Source organism: Glossina fuscipes, unplaced genomic scaffold (assembly GCF_014805625.2).
Source record: "Glossina fuscipes isolate IAEA_lab_2018 unplaced genomic scaffold, Yale_Gfus_2 112, whole genome shotgun sequence".
Lineage (NCBI taxonomy): Eukaryota > Metazoa > Arthropoda > Insecta > Diptera > Glossinidae > Glossina > Glossina fuscipes.
Window position 1 is genome coordinate 2,294,504 of NW_023998455.1, and position 17,095 is coordinate 2,311,598.

The following is a 17,095-nucleotide window of genomic DNA, read 5'->3' on the forward strand; positions in this document are numbered from 1 at the left end:
CCTGTAAGTGGTTGTCCCACAACCTAAATAGACTACAACGTATTGTCCACCGTAGTACACGCTTGGCTAATAATGACAAAGTCAGAAGCCGCATTTCTCCTCCAATTTCCTCTGTCTATCTAAAGTTTAGATTGCTAAGGTGCCTCTAAAAAACCATTCGATCTCTTTCGCCCGCCTTTTTAGCAGAGTGATTCCCTGTAAGTGGTTGTCACATAACCTAGATAGACTACAACGTATTGTCCGCCGTAGTAGATGCTTTGTTTATAATGACAAAGTCAGGAGCCGCATTTCTCCTCCAATTTCCTCTGTCTATCTAAAGTTTAGATTGCTAATGTGCCTCCGCCCTTAAATTGGATAGTTTTATACCAAAATTGAATCAATTTTTATTAGTTTTTTTTTTTTCTTTTTTGCTTAAATCAAAGTCAGGGCCAACTTCGCACTCAGTAGTTATTAGCTTTAAAGTTCTGAATAAACATCGGCTTTAGATTATGGAAAAATTGTACTATTAAGCTTTCAACACAGTTTTTTTCTGGGGTATTTCACGGTCGTTTCTGTGGGCCTCAAAAGGATTTGGCAAATATGCGCAAAGTTTCACTTTTATGATTCTATGCGCTTCTATATAGACATTAGTCACTGCCGGTGGTGCCGGACGAGCAATCGGGATAGCACATCATCGGAATTTCCTATAACCATCCATAATAAATAATGACCAAAACTCTTACAAAAGTATTTTTTGATTTTATCTACAATTTCTGTACAAAGTAAAATCTTGCTGCTCTGTTCGGCGATATTAATAACTCTTCGCGTAAGTTGATCTAAAATTTCTGGGTAAATCATGAACGTAAAAATAGTCCGTATAGGTTAAGCGATGCCTCCCACATTAATTGTAAGGAGATTCCACAAACTGATGACAAGCGAGCCAAAATCGATTCACTTCGTTACGCTTACGATAAAAACAAATTTAACGGGTGTTGAGACATATATATCCACCTGACGTATAGAAAAAAAATCCATTGTTTATTTTCCTATATTCAGAAGACAAACGATATTTTCAGTTTGTTCCCACTTGCTGCTTTCTAACTCTTATCTGCATACAATCCTTTCAGTTTTCACTAACTGAAATCTTAGGACTCAATCTCTAATCGATCCCATCTCTAATCGGCTTGATCTCTAGTTGTGTCGTTGTTGTCTCTATCAACTTTTCATAGCTTTGGTAAAAATCTTTTTATGTTAGCCCCAGAATTATAGGATGCTAATCACAAGATCAATAGTGGTCTCTAGTTTTCACGTCAGCTTTTCAATTTCTTGCTTTCTAACCCAATCCTTTCAGTTTTTCTCCTCATCTTTTCGGACGAATTAATAAGGACATTTTTCATTTCAATTGGAATTGCAGACCGAGGTCAATACAAACCTATTTGAGTAAGCGAACGGACGGCACTCACATATACTAATTAACAGCTTACAGTTCCTAACAAGTAGACCTTGACAGTGTAGGATATGATGGAATTCGTCGCTTAAGCTTACAAGGATGCATATAATAGGCATATAAAAAAAAAAAAAAGTTTAGTTATAATTTATATTAACGTCTTGTATACTATTATTATTATTATTATTAATATAGTTATACTAACCTAAGCCGAAACGTTTTTTAATTTTCTTCAATAAATGCATTTTCTTTTTATTTGACATTTTATCCTTATCGTGATGATCGAAAGCCATAAGCTGAGCACCTGTATTTTGAGGCATATAATTAGCCGGTATTTCCGAAAGACCCATTTATTTATTTTTTTTAAATTTCTTTTATCAAACAAATGCACAATTTTTTTTTTTTTTTGGATTTTTTTCCTTTTTGGTATATAAGTAAAAAAGCGTTAAAAACGGTACAATTTTTTTTTTTTTTTTTTATTAATACATTTCTCTAAAATCCATTTAAAAAGTTTATATTAATAATTTATGTAATAAATTGTGAATTAAAAAAAAAACAAAAACAAATCCCTTATAATGTCATAAAAACAAAATCCCTTTATTGAGCACTATTAACCCGACCGCGATTAGAGCTCAAACACAAACGCCGTAAATACAACTCAATATATGACGTTCTTGACAGTGTGACGTGAAAATTATAACTGAACTCTTGAAATCGGCAACAAACAAACTCGACTCGACTAATAGTAATGTTAAATTTTATAAAAACAAATGTTCATATGTACGTACACACATACACGCACACACACACGTATACATACGAAATGAAGAGCAATAGTATACCTATCAAGGTATTTGTATACTACCAGCGGCAAATTTTACTCCCTATAGTTTGCACTGCACAAACGCACACACGTAACATCCAACAATTGCTTACATACTCCACACATTGTACATGTGCATGTGCATGTATGTATATGTTGAGAGACAATTTATTTATAGTGTAACTATGTAACATAAACATAACCTCAACAACGAGCACAAGTATAAGTAAAACTCAGAAACAGCCGTTGTTTGCTAGACATGCTTGCCTTATAGAATGCAAAGCCGAAGTACACGAAGTAAGCCCTCAAATACTATATCAAATATACATACATATATGTGTAAACAATTTGGGACTTCGTCTCTTTGCTTTGATAGTCAAAGCTACGTAAACAGCTGCTGGCTTGTATACAACCAAACACTTACTCACTTATACATGTGCATCTGCATTAGCTCTGATGAATTTCAATTTGTCTAATTTTCTTCTCTCCATTCTACAGTTCACATACATATATATATATATATATATATATATATATATACGCTATTGTGTTCACGTATATGTTGAGCCTGATGTTTTTCTTCCCTTCTTCTCTTATTTTGCTTATAATCGATGGTAGTTGAATAAAATATTGGAGAAGTTTTTTTTTTTATTTATTTCTGTTCACGCAGATGTCGGATAAGCAGCAGTGCAATGGTGGTGAAATTTGCAACATACCAAACTGGGGCTGCTGGTATAATATAAAAAAAACCTCAATTTCTACCTATATACCAAACAACGGGCATATGCCTGATAAGTACGAGTACAGAGTTGCCAAAATTATACAATTTATCCTACCTTTGTTATACCTTATACCACTTATAATACTTATGCTGATAAATTTGCGTGGATGAATGCAATGCACAGAAGGACTTAAGCTAGACTCGTCATTTGTTCTGCCAATCGAGTACTACAATCTGTATGCACACTACACCTAATGACGATACGGAATATGTGAAGTTTACGCTTATGTTGTAACATACACAAGGAGATCGCTTATTGTACTGATCAATATAAGCTTGGATGTCCATCTGTCTTACTGTTTGTCTGTCTGATAACTGTTCAGGTGTTTCTATGCCCAAATTTGCTATAACGACATATCTTTGTCCAAGGAGGAGCGCAAATGGAAGTGTTGTGGATCGGACCACTTTCACGATCACTTCTTATATACTTGTAGGTTGTTACTTATGAAATATTTTTATGAAATCCACTACATTATTAAGGACGAATGCTATTGAAAATGGTTTATATCGTCCTATTGTCCATACTTTAAAACATGTGTATATGCAGACGCGATGCTATGGATCTCTTCTTTCTGGATATTTTATTACATCTCGCATTCACTCACATTTTCATAGAGTGAAGCCCAAACTATCCAAACCCATCTTTCTGGCGGTAGATATAAAAACAGTGTTGACTTACTCTATTTTAATGCCTATTACCCAAGGAAGATGTATATATATTCAATATATCAAAATATTTACAACGCCCAGTAGGAAGTTTCAGCTAACGCCCAAAGTGTATATATTGTTGATTAGCATCAAATACTGTCCGTCCATCTGTCTTTGTAATGTCTGTGATAAACATGGTCTTGGCGGCAAAGAAGAAGCTATCGACTTAAAATTTCAAAGAAACATTGGTAGTTCCTGCATATAGATTAGCGTTGAAAATGGGTCAAATCGATCGAAAGAAATGCCTCCAATGTAAGTCGAACTGAGAACACTATTGTTTTTTTGCTCATTACTCATAGCCTATTGCAGATAAATCGACGAAAATTTGAACGTATATTTTATGGACGTATGCCGTAGTATTTGTACAAATGTGGGAAACATTGCTCACGCTTAACCATTATTATAGGGTATTAATATTTAATTTTTTTTTTTTAAATGTCTTTATAATGCGCTTCAAAACCGCCTAAATTATCGCATTTTACGTACTGTAAAGCTAGCCGGACGATAAGATGAACTTCAAATTTATAAGACGAATTTAAAAAAAATATATTTTAATGTTAATATCGGATCAACGTTTGTATTTACTGTTAATATAATTCGTACCAGCAATAACCAATTCTTCACTCACGGTTCTATCACTCGTCGTCTCGTCAATGTCACCGTTCGTATTACTTTCATCTGAACTATTGCTGTCACTTCTTTCAAATTTCAATGTCACCTTTGGACCATAAGCTGCCCCCAAAATTTGAGTCCATTTCTCTATGCAAAAAGGTGCGCCTTATAGTTCGAAAAATATGGCATATCAATTCTTGGCTAGTCTCAAATTCAAAATGCACCTAACATGTCCGTCTCTTTGTATGTACATCCGTTCATCTGGCCAACTATATAGTATATGTGATAAGCATTTTCCCGTTCACAAAAACGAGTACATCGCCTACAAATTTTTGAAAGAATTTGGAAATGTCATAAACCAGTCCAAGGGGAGGTCTATAAAGCTGACAAGCCAATGCAAGAAAATCTGCGAGACCACTTTTATGAAAATAGAAAAATTCACCCGATCCGGAAAATTTAATTATTTTCCTTTCGTTTAGTAATATTTAAGATAACGATGACGGGTATAAAGTGTTCGGTGACGACCGAATATAATTTTCTTATATAAATATAGTTCACACATAGGTTCTTTTACAGAAAAATTTAGGACCTCAGATGGCACACTAATCTTAAAAGCAGGGTCAAGTCAAGCTTATTTCTTTCCTTGGTTCAAGCATTAAACTAAGAATATCACTAAGAAATAGAATTTGTTTTTACTGGAAAAATTTTGTGATCATATTATATTTCATTAAATGGGTAAATAGAGGTACACACCTCTAGCAACCTTGTGATCAACAAAATTTATACGATGGATATGTATGTGATTCCGTTACTTTACATTCTCATACATCCCTTAAAAACTGAACTCCTTAAATCTGAAAGTGTTTGCGTAAGCATCTATTTATTTCAAATACTGACACATCACTCAATAAGTACATAGTATGATATATATAAATGTGTCGCTCCTATTGACGAACCCATATGATTTTTAGATAGCGCCAATCTTCAAGGGAACTGTGTCAACATTTCATGACATTCTGATCGCTTACAGTTGGTTGAGTGCCGATAGTCCTGTAACCGTCAAATCATATTCTTTGTAGTTGAATGTAACCACATAACTAACCCTTGGTCAAGGTTTACGGTTACAAAGCTCAAATACTAAATCTCTACTTAGCTACTTAGATTTGTATGCATTTAGTCATATGTCTAATGTTACCCCGTAATAAGTGTAGCTTCCCGTTCAGATCGCCAAAAAGGATGGGCTCAGTATGCTAAAAAAGCTATGTAACTTATAAAGCTTTGAAACTGTGCTAGAGCTCGAATATCTATCTCTCCCTCATAGACGACGTAACCATGAAGTTTACTTTTAACGAGATAGACTTGCTTAGCTAGCTAGTTCCACTTCTGTCTTCTTCTAATTACTTAGATTCGTGGAAAAGTCTGAAAGATCTCGAAACATCATGCCTGCACAGCAATTCGCATACGTAACACTATGACATCCCCTATATTAATATTCATTGCATTGTCGATCTTCTAGTTCATCCGTCAGCCTATCCACTCAACTTTCCCTTCTTGTGATTATTACAGAGCAAGCAAGTCACGTCAGTCACGCTGCGATTAGTTCTGCCATCTCAATTTAGCCTAATTCTAATCTACACGCCTTTGGGGGAAATGATTTCATTTCATAGTAGCCTACCGCCGATGAAGTTTGCAATTATTGAGAAGAAATCTTCGGAAGCACTTAAGAGGAAGACTTGTTTTCATTGTCATCACTGAGTTCGAAGCGATTTGAATCATTTGCTAAACAAATCAAAAGTCTTGTGTCTTTTTAGTACCACCAAATACCATAGATGCCAGCCTATTAGTACCGAATTCCCCCTCAATCCAAGGGAGTCAGTTTAATTTTATTTTATCTAGGGAATGCTAAAGGAAGAAACGCAATACATGTGTATTTACATATTTCTAGACATACACGCGATAAAAAGTCAATATATATACATATATATATATATATAAACATATTTATAAATATTTGTATATATATTATTAATATATATCCTCTATATATATATATTGCTCGCGTTTGTGTGTACATATATGTACATCAGATATCTAACCTATATAGCAGATGTTTGAGAATTTTTACTTATTTATTATTAGTATTTTTTTTTCTTCGTCTTCTTCTTCTTTTGGAGGAGTACTGGTTGTATGTTGTCTGATAATAATATTTCTTTCTTTTTTTTTTTTTTTTTTTTTTGTTTTTTTTTCTCCAAAAACAGCAGCAGATTGTCTTAAAGGTGAGTAAATGGATATAATGATAATCATCATCATCATCATCATCATCATCTTTATAATCATTAGTATGGTTAAGGGAAGAAATTCCAGCAAAATGAAACGAATAAATCAAACAAAAACTATATGAACGACATACATCCATAGTCGATGGGATGGCAATGCAAGGGAGACTCTACACTGCCAAGCTATATAAAAAGTGTGCCATACATATATACATACATACATACATACATACATATATATTTATATGCATATATATATATATATCAGATATTTTAAAAGATGAGAGGGATGTTTATTCAAATTGCTATTTTGTTGTTGTTGTTGTTATGGTTACGTACAAAGGTAGGGAAATGGAAGCAGACTGAAAACGGATATTGAGGAAGTAAGTTCTGTTTAATTAACAAAAATGCAGAGAAAGGAACTGAGAAGAAAGACAACGATAAGGATGCATTTTCGTGACGAAGTGCCGAAAAGTAAAGAAAATTATTAAAATATGAATTTTTGTAATCAATCACACACACACACACACACACACAAACACACACACGCAAATGGCTGCGTGTACGTTTAAATATGTATTGAGCAATTGAAGGGAAGCGCAGGCTTAAATAAGACAACTATCTCTAAATATGCTAAAACGACGACAAATCGCCCCCTTAGGATGATTACAGCTGAAAATAAAACAAAAGAGAAGAAACAGCAAGTTGTAGCCGGCTGAATTTTAAACAAAACTGTGCATTGACTGTAAGCTGCGTTTTTGAAATTAACAAAATTGAAAAAACTAAATTAATTATTAATCCCGACATATAAAACTATTCCTTCCCATTAAAAGTTGTCTCATTAAATTCGCAAATCACCTAAATTGAACCAAGAGTTGAGAGCTTGCTCGCAATTATCAAAATATCTATGCACAAAAGTGGCAGGGTATGCAGATGTCGACTTCACTTCGGAAGATTATTAGTTGAAGAAGAAGGCCGTCTGCACCGCCCTATCTCCAGAAAGAAAATTCCTCCGAACAGGAACTCGCAACCGCATTATAGTGGACGATGGCCCATCGTTAATACTCTCGTTAACTTTACTTAACGCAGCTATTTATGCAGGGATTTTTCGAAATAAGGCGCTATGCGGGGAGAAGTGACCGGAAAAGTAATTGGATCGGAACCTTCGACCAAAAGTTGTCAGTGTACCAAATTTCATCAAAAAATGTTTCAAAAATCTCGATACACGAGAAAAACAGTAAAGACAGACGGACGAACAGTTCTGGACCGAGACTTGTGAAAATGATTCTAAAAATGATTCTGAATTGATCGGCATAATAAAATGTGGACCGAGTCTTGCATACATCCATCGAAACTTAGTATCATAAGTGGTGTAGGGTATAAAAAAATGTCCTATGTATTTCCATAAAATCTGAACCTTTGGCATTAGTTTACGAAAAAAAATCAAACGACAGCTATCGCGTCCTGCTTCGAAATGTGAAAAGTCTATGGCTAGTGGTCTTAATACAATACCAGGACGTAAATCGGAAGTGGTTAAGGTCGAGGTTCAAAGAAAAACTCGAACAGTTAGCCACCCTCCAGTATCTTCAACATGGTTACGGCAACCCTCTTATAACACGTTATTGCTACAACACGATAACCTTATTTTCGATTAGCGTTATTTAGAAAATTACACTGCGGGGACTGTGAACACATAATGTTAGTTCCAAGGTTTTTCCCGCGCGATCGAGCTCCTTTTTGCAGCCTGCTCTTTTCATATGATTCCAAACTGTCATGTCATGTTGATGTTTAGCGCCTCCGCTATTTGCTGCCAACTTGCGTGCCGGTCTTGCTACATCAAAATTTCCGGACGGAATCGGGCAAACCACTCCCGGATATTTCGTGCACTCACAGCATCCTCACCGCACACTTGTTTTTTTTTTTGCCGCGTTTTTACTTTCTTTTATGGTAAAAAAGGCGCACATAACGTATTCCTTCAGATATTTCACCCATTTTCACATCATTGTAACTTTTTAAATGAGCAATGAATTCGAAAACTATCTTCACGCAAAATGTAAACTGAAAGTTCACCTTTTAAGCAGATGTTCGTTTGAGGCAATCAGGTGAGTGTGTGGGAAAATCCGCGCAGAATTTTCAATATAACATATTATGTGGTGGGAATGCCTGATATTTTTTTCTATTAATATATCTCAGGTATGTATGTATGTACGCATTGGTCTTTTTCCTATTTTCCTGAATTGATTTATATTTTGTATAAAGATTGCTTCTTCTTTTTCTAACGGTTTCTAGTCTCGTATAATATGCTTGCATATATCGCAAGAAGTCGATCGTAGGAATCTATCTAACGTGTTATCGAATGGTTGGCTGTACCATGAAATATGCAGTAAAGAGAAAAGTGGAAAGAAAGTAATGGACATCCATTGGTCCTGCTTGGTCTGATAGTTGCAATCTATGAAACTCGAACGGTGAACATATGTTGGGTGGCACTCGGCCTTTTTCAAATCTCTTCCTATTAATGTTCGCTCTAATTATTACAAGAGATATGCAAAATTGAAGAGTATTCATCTTATTAATCCCTTGATGATGGATAATGGAAAAGGCATTTAAAAGAAATTAAACACAAATTTAACAAATCCAACCGGACGGGATAGCAATGCTAGCAGGGCAGATGGTCAAATTCCATTCTTTTGAATGTAAATTTAGAAAACGCCAAAAAGATATATATATATATATATATATATATATATATATATATATATAATTTTGCTTTTGTTTGCATAAAAACTACTGCATAAATACAACAAAAAAATAAAGAAAAAAAAAAAAATTATGTGAATTTATGTTGGATTGGAAAGGGAATGAATAAAAATTAAAAACCAAATATGTTTAATCGAAAAATTAAAATGAAATAAAAAGCCAGACAGACGACCGATGCATATTCATATCCTGTGCCAACAGCAATAACAACCACCAGCATCCTGTGAATACCTCCGGGGCAGCTGTTATTAACATTTGCTGCCACTGTCCATCACATATGCATGCAACAACAATTATCGTAACTAGACGTACACTCACCGATCGAGCTCAAGTTTAAAGGAACTTGCGTAAATTCATCCGCAAGAAAAGAAATTTAACCAAAATTATGAAAACAGAACAAAAAAAAAAAAAAAAATTTTTTTTTTTTCTTTTTTTTAAACAAAAAAAAATGCTCCTTAAAAACCCGCATATATGCAAAATTTAAAAAAAAAAAAAAAAAAAAAAAAACGCATCAAACAATATGCAGTCATCAACGCCACTACATCACCGCTCATCACTGCCAATGAATGCACTCATAGGTTATATGCTTGTCATATGCGTTTACTATAAGGCGTCTAAGCACATGCATAAGATTTTCAATTAAAATCTGCTAGGGCACGCAGTTAACACATATATAATAACGTACACAAGCAGATGTACATTAACGAATTTAAAAAAAAAAAAAAAAGAAAAAAAAAAAAAAAGTATTGAGCCTTTGAAAGGAGAAATATTATTGATACGGAGGTTCATGCGACAAACCGCATACTTCATCATTACTATATATGTGCATTGTATGTACATGTCGGAGTTATATACACATCTACCCCTATTGTAAGTATGTTGTAAGTTTGCAAAAGGACGATCTTACATACATAGCATATTTGCGAAAACTGAGAACCAGGTGTAAACTTCTGCATGCCTTGGCTATCGCTAGCGTTACATTAAAGCAGTCGCTCTGATAATCGTCTCTTTGATGGATGGAAAAAGGGTTTACAACAATAATCGCGCCGGTATCAGCGCCAACAACAAATACAATACTGGCATCGAAAGCATCACTGCAAACAAAAGCAAAAAAAAAAGAAGAAACGTTGCCTATGCTATTTGTAAATACTGAACGTGTGCCCAGCAGACGCGTGCAAGCTGACTTCGCAGCAAACAACAACAATAACATTTAAAGTAATAAAATTATCCTCACAGTTAAAAATTCTTTCTCAATATGTTACTTGGTTTTATGTTTATTATCGATTTAATTAAACATGTTTTGCTTTCAAGGATACCCAGGATAAATGTAAAAGCGTCATATGAATCCATCGATGCAACCCATCGTAAAACCAATTAAAACACAAGGTGTAGACGAGACCATTTTACTCGATTGGAAAAAGTGACAAATATTAAAAAAAAAAAAAAAAAAAAAAACCAAGACATATGTCCCTGATAACCCGTTTTGGAGCGAAGCAACACCTATGACAAATTCGGTAAAGTATTATGCAAAATATGACATCTTATTAACATATTCAAGGCCTTGTTCATCCTTCATTCGATGATTTCAAAATTAATTCACGTGTGAATCTTTTCCGCGTTATTTCTCTCATTTTTCGTTTTATGTCGAAATTCTTGAATATTTTGTTGTACTTGGGTTTCGTTAGATAGTTCGCAGCACTTTGTATGCTATTATCAAATCTGTTCTAATCCCGGATAAGATAAAGACCCACCCGTCCTTAAAACGCCTTCGCCAATGAGTACAACGTATAATGACTCATTCCTGCTCGTTATAAAGTTTCGTTAGACAATTTTGAGTAATTTTTGCAAGACCTTAATGCCGCTTTCATTTGATATTGTCGAATCCTTTTTTTAAGCTTGGGTGTGATAAAGACTCTCCCTTTCTTTAAACTCTTGCATCAAACTATAAATCGTAGGGCGATCATACGGTGACTTGTCATATTAGGGTTTCGTTAGATAATTTCTCATCATCTTGCGGAACCATAGCGATATTTTCTCTTGATCTTGTCGAACCTGTTCTATGCTTGGGTGTGATAAGGCCCCTCTCTTTCTTCCAGCCTTTTCGTCAAGCAATAAATCAATAATTGTGATTTTAGGGATTCGATAGATAATGTGTAGCACCTTGTGTCACCGTAGTGATAGCGTTTTCGATAGCGAATCTATTTCAAGTTTGGACTTAATAAGGACCTCTTCTTTCATCAAAGTCTTTCACTAAACAATAAATCGTAGGGTGACCCAATATTAAAATTTCGTTAGATAATTTGTAGCATTTTGTTCACACCGTAGTGATATTCTCATTTGATATCGTCGAATATGTTCTCAGCTTAGGTGTGATAAAAACCCTCCACTTTTCCAACTCTTTCACCAAGCAATAAATCATAATTTTGTATCTAAAAAGTCACAATAATAAATGTTGACGAATTGAACTTCTTTTTTTTTTTTTTTAGTCTGTCCCCTATTCGTCAACCCGGTTACAAAGACAGGAGGAAAAAGAAAGAGATTGGACTTGAGCTTATCTATCAAAAATCATCTTTCTGAGTTTATATGGCTTCAGATTTTTTCATAACGTTTACCAATCGGTCATACATCTACCAAGCTATGGCCACACTCTAAAGGTCTTTCCCCACTTTTTTCTCCCTAACAACTATCATATCCGTACGTGTGGGAGATATCCTGTAAACAACGAAAAAAAGTTCTTTCCTCCGTATACGTCCGTGTATACGTATGTGTGTAATTCATTAAGATGAGTAATTAAAAATAATTAGCAGGAGTGAATATAGAATTGCAATGAATTTAATTGACTTTCTGGCGCTTCATGGCCCAGATGCTGATCAATTCGAATTATTTCATTATAGGGTAAGTATTAGCTTTTAATGGGGTTTATTTGCAGTTAGCATTTTAAGATCGTACGAGTGATTGATGAATTTAATAGATGGTCGGAGGGGAAAGGAGAAAACATCCATTAATTGAGATGACCTTTCCGTCTAACGCACCTTTGCAATGGGATAAGGTACAAAACTTCTTCTTCTTGCAATCTTCACAAATGTGAGAATTCGTAAAATAGACAGAAGAAACAGCGAATAGGTCTAGTTCAACATCTCTTGCAGAGAGTTTGTTTTGTTTTATCTTATCGACCACTTAACGGACATCGACTATATGTGTGACGCTGTGACGGCCAGAAAGATATCGGGAGAAAAAAGTAGGCGTTTCTTTTCTTTCTCAATCACGCAGAAGAGTTCGCTTATCCGCGTGATACGGTGACAGTCAGAAAGAAGTGAAGAAAGAGAAATAATTAGTGAATAGAATAACGGTGACAGTCAGAAAGAAGTGAAGAAAGAGAAATAATTAGTGAGATGATGGCTAAAGAGATTTGTGACTAACCGTAAGCGTTATGCCGTTACGTAGAGAGCACTCAGTACAGACGATCTACCACTCCCAGAATTAAGCCCCGATATGCCAACTTCACGATAACATAGATGCTGTACGATTTAAAAAGCATGTCGCATGCTTTTAAAAGTTTATCGTACGTTTACGTCGTTTTTCGATTTTTTACTTCTTTTTATATCGTTTTTATATCGTATTATTGCCGTAATTTTTTTCTTCGTTTTTTTTTAAGGTTATGTCATATACTTGTTCTAATTTTCTTTTTTACTTCCATTGAGGTTATGTCATAATCTCTTCTTTTCTGGTTATTGCTTTTTTTAGAGTAATGTTTGTACAATTTTTTTATTTTTTTGCTGCTTTTAATCAGCATTGCTATGATAATTCTGACTTGTTTTATCTTGTCACAAGTCAGATAAATCTCGGTGAAGATAACTTTCATCCTACACAAGAACGGAAAGAATATTCTCATGAGTATTATGCTGATATGCTGTCGATTCTATACTTTTCAACTATTTGTAACCTCAAGGTGCAAGCGTTCTCAAATGAAACAACTTTTCAGGATAAAAAGGAACACTTGCTACATAAATTTTTTATATTAAAAAAAAAAAGAAAAAATAACAAATAAATGGCCTTTCTTTTAAAAATTTTTAAATAGACACCAAAAAAGCAACTGTTGGTTCTTAAATGTTAAACCAGTGAATTTTTTTAGTACATATAACTGAAGACAGAAGAACCACGCCAGCATGCCAAAACAAAGCACACTACGTTAGCTAAGGGATACAATGCGAGTCGTAAAAAGATGATAAGCAGCAAGACGAATAGTTGTTACATATGTTGCGCACCAGGGTTGGTATTCAGGTAACGCGTACTGAACTTGCACAGGTAAGAAATGTGTGTGTGTACGACAATACGCGATCATGAGATATCTACTATAGATTACTAGAGAAATAAAATGCATTACAACATTTTCTACGTCCAGCCAAGTAAGCACCCCTGCGAGAGCAATCGTTATTCCGTTATGTCCACACTTACGCTAAGAAAATAGACAACAATGTGCTTTTCATTGCTTTGTTTTCGAAAATCTTCCTACCAAAATTTGTACATTATAAATCAATAGATTCCAAAGAAGTTTGTTCTTTGGTTCCATTATGAACATCATTATCCCGTGCTCGTCTTCTTTTGCTGCGTAAAATTTCCCCACATTCTGAAGGAATTTTATGTTGCAGGCTTTGAATTCTTCTACATCGTCCTAAACATGTTCTCAATAACCGTCAACACAACCATTCCCATCGTACTCCTTATTATCGCAGAGAGGTACAAAGACTTGAATAAAAGACCTTTAACTGTTTCTTTATCAGAGTGACATCACTGGTCGGTGAGCCCTTTATTTACATTTATATAGTGATATTTTGACCATAGACCCTAAGACGATTTCTTTCAAGATGATTCACGAAGGGAGATTCACTCACTTTCAGGTTAACGGAGTGCTTACTTTTATACCCTACACCCCAAGGGTATATTAAATTGGCGCGAATGTATGCAATACACAAAAGGACGGAATCAGTTTCTGATTCGGTCTAACCTTGTTTGTCTTTCTATCCGCCTTATTTTCTTGTTTTCAGTATATCTGTCTGATCTATTGATGAAGTTTGATACACTGAAGTGGTTTGAGTCCAGGATGAACGCTATTAAAAATGGTTCAGATCGGACAACTTTTGCGACCACTTCCCATATGACGGCTCATTTTGAACAACTGTTAAGAGTATTTGATGGTAAGTCGTGTCCCACTATAGTATTTTTACTTGTTTCAATTTATCTTATTTACGACAAGAATTCAAATCCTATCAAATAAAAGCCGAGCACTTCTAATTATTTACGGAAAAAAACATCCAAGGTTCAATTTCGAATCTGTGCTAGTATGTAGTCGATCTAAATCTTCTCGACGGTAACCGTATTGTCTGATGAATTATCCCATTCGGTGCATAATCAACTTCCCTGATTACACCAAACATCACAGGCACAGGGTATATTAAGTTAGTGCGGACGTATGTAACACGCAAAAGGGTTTAAGACAGACCGATCTTTTATTATACCAATTGATTCAAAATCGTAATTTGAATTGATCTAAGCCCGTCTGTCCGCGTGATGTCTGGTTTATGTAAATTTGTGTTCCAACTACATTTCGCGATGCTTGAAATATTTTGATGAAATTCGTTACTGACCTATTTTGACCCAAGGACGAAAGCTATCGAAATGATTTGGTTCGATATAACGATTTTTCAGAACAGAAAAAAATTATAATTTTCAAAATTTCTCAAAAATGACAAAGTAGTAGTATTTCGGCATTCCAAATTGGTATGAAAACTTTTCACCGACTGGGCAATTTTTAAATCCCCTCTCATATAATGATAACTGAAGTTCATGCGACAAAATGCTATAATTTTCAATGCTTCATGATGAAAATTATGTTATAGTATTTCACCATCTGTGCCAACTTTTTGCATCCTACACTATTAAGAATTTTTACGAAAATTGATTCTTTGTAGAGCAGAAAAGTGTGAGCTTTGATATGTGGTGATGAAAGTTGATGCATAATAGTAATTTCATACAAAAAAGAACTCTACAAAATTTGGGCCATTTACGTCTATTTTTGGATCGTGCGCTATATAAGGATTAAACTTGTACTACGCTAGATTAGCTAGATTAGTAGATATAATTTTTGTGTGCTATAATAAAAATAAGAATTGTATTAGACAACGCGATATAGATGTATATGTGTGTCAGCCTCGCCCGACTAATAATGTTCCTCCTTGTTCTTTTTTTCTCATAAAATTCGCGCTCGCAATGGGACTTGTATCATTTACGTACATGGTATAGATCACCGTGACCGTCTGACGATTTTTTGCTAATTCATCACTTTCTCACTCATAGTTGGAATGCTCACGGAAGCAAAAATTATGTTAGGAAACTAAAGCTACAAAACGAGTTGGAAAATCAGCGTGCAGATAGAACCTAAACGTGTCGATATGAAATTTGGTACGGAACGTTTTGGAGTCAAATAAGAGATCAATGCAGAAATCAACGCGATTGACTTTCGGAAATTATATGTGTTCGCTATAAGTGACGGTTGGCAAAGAGTGGCCTTGACATATGAAAATAACGTTTTCTATTTGTTCACTTTGAAATTGTTAATGTTATAATATTATTACATTAATATTGTAAATTTTAACATGAGTAGTTTTTTTCTCTTCCGTTACATTATGTTTACGTTGAGACGGAAAATACCGATTTTTGCAAATTTTCAAAGCTAAGCAAATGTGTTCAATAAGCATATATGTGAGCAATAATTGCTGCATAAATGTGGTTTGCGCGAAAACCTTGAACTTGACTACTTCTTTACATTTACAACTCGACTATGTGCACAAAATCCTGTTAACAATTAGTTTAAAGATTATATTAACGCTCTGGGAAGAACTCCCAGCCAATCTCTCTTGAATGTTTAAAACATATAAATTCACACAGATTATTTGCAACACTAGTCCCTTTAAATTGACCGATAGTCAAATGTTGACGAATACAAAGCTAGTCTTAAAAGCCACGCAGAAAATATATCGCAAGATTTGTTTTTGCAAAGTCCTAAAACAAAAAATAATAATAATAATATTAATAATAATAAAAAGATGTAACATCCAGTCACTTAACCCCATTTGCATGGCGAAAAAAAAAAAGTATATATATATATAAATAATCGCCTCGCCGCATATAAATACACATGTAAGAGAAACCAGAACCTTTTACCAGACCAGACAAACAAAATAATCGCAATAAGAAATAGAAAGAGAGAACATGTGCTTTAAATTTTACTCCGGTTTTCACAAGAAGAGAACAATTTTCCCTATCCACATAGTTTTCCCCGAGTAATATGATATTTTAAAATAAGAATTTCAAAACATATGTTTTATTCAATTACGGTTGGAAAGTAAAGCAAAACGGGTTAAAGAACCCATAAGAAGAAAAAAATGAGCGAAAAAAAGAGAGTAAAAAAGGTAAAAAAACTTACCGATTTTGCTTGCCGACTGACCCATGATTTTTCTTAAAACTAAAATTATGTTCCTTAACTTATTAACTAATTTGACACATTGACATAATTACAATACTTTAGCACTATATTTGTACACAATTTTTTCAGTAAATTATAGGAATTTTATTTGAAACATTTACGCGAAACAAATTTCTTTTCTGCATTTCACATTACTTGCAGGAGCATTGCTTTACATTGAAACGCATGC

At 34.4% G+C, this 17,095-nt stretch overlaps 1 protein-coding gene across 2 annotated transcripts in view; it reads right to left on the reverse strand.

Annotated features, from left to right (window-relative positions):
* The window catches only part of LOC119639627 (protein neuralized), a 47,713-nt gene extending 30,622 nt beyond the window's left edge, over positions 1-17,091 (reverse strand). Inside the window, exon 1 of one of the 2 annotated variants that reach the window (XM_038037126.1) lies at positions 16,867-17,091. In XM_038037126.1, coding sequence (XP_037893054.1) covers positions 16,867-16,891 — 25 coding nt within the window. In that variant the 5' untranslated portion in view covers positions 16,892-17,091. Of the gene's footprint in view, positions 1-1,631; positions 1,846-16,866 lie in introns of those variants that run through there. The other variant, XM_038037125.1, reaches the window with a different exon arrangement.
* Between the last annotated feature and the right edge of the window lie 4 nt (positions 17,092-17,095).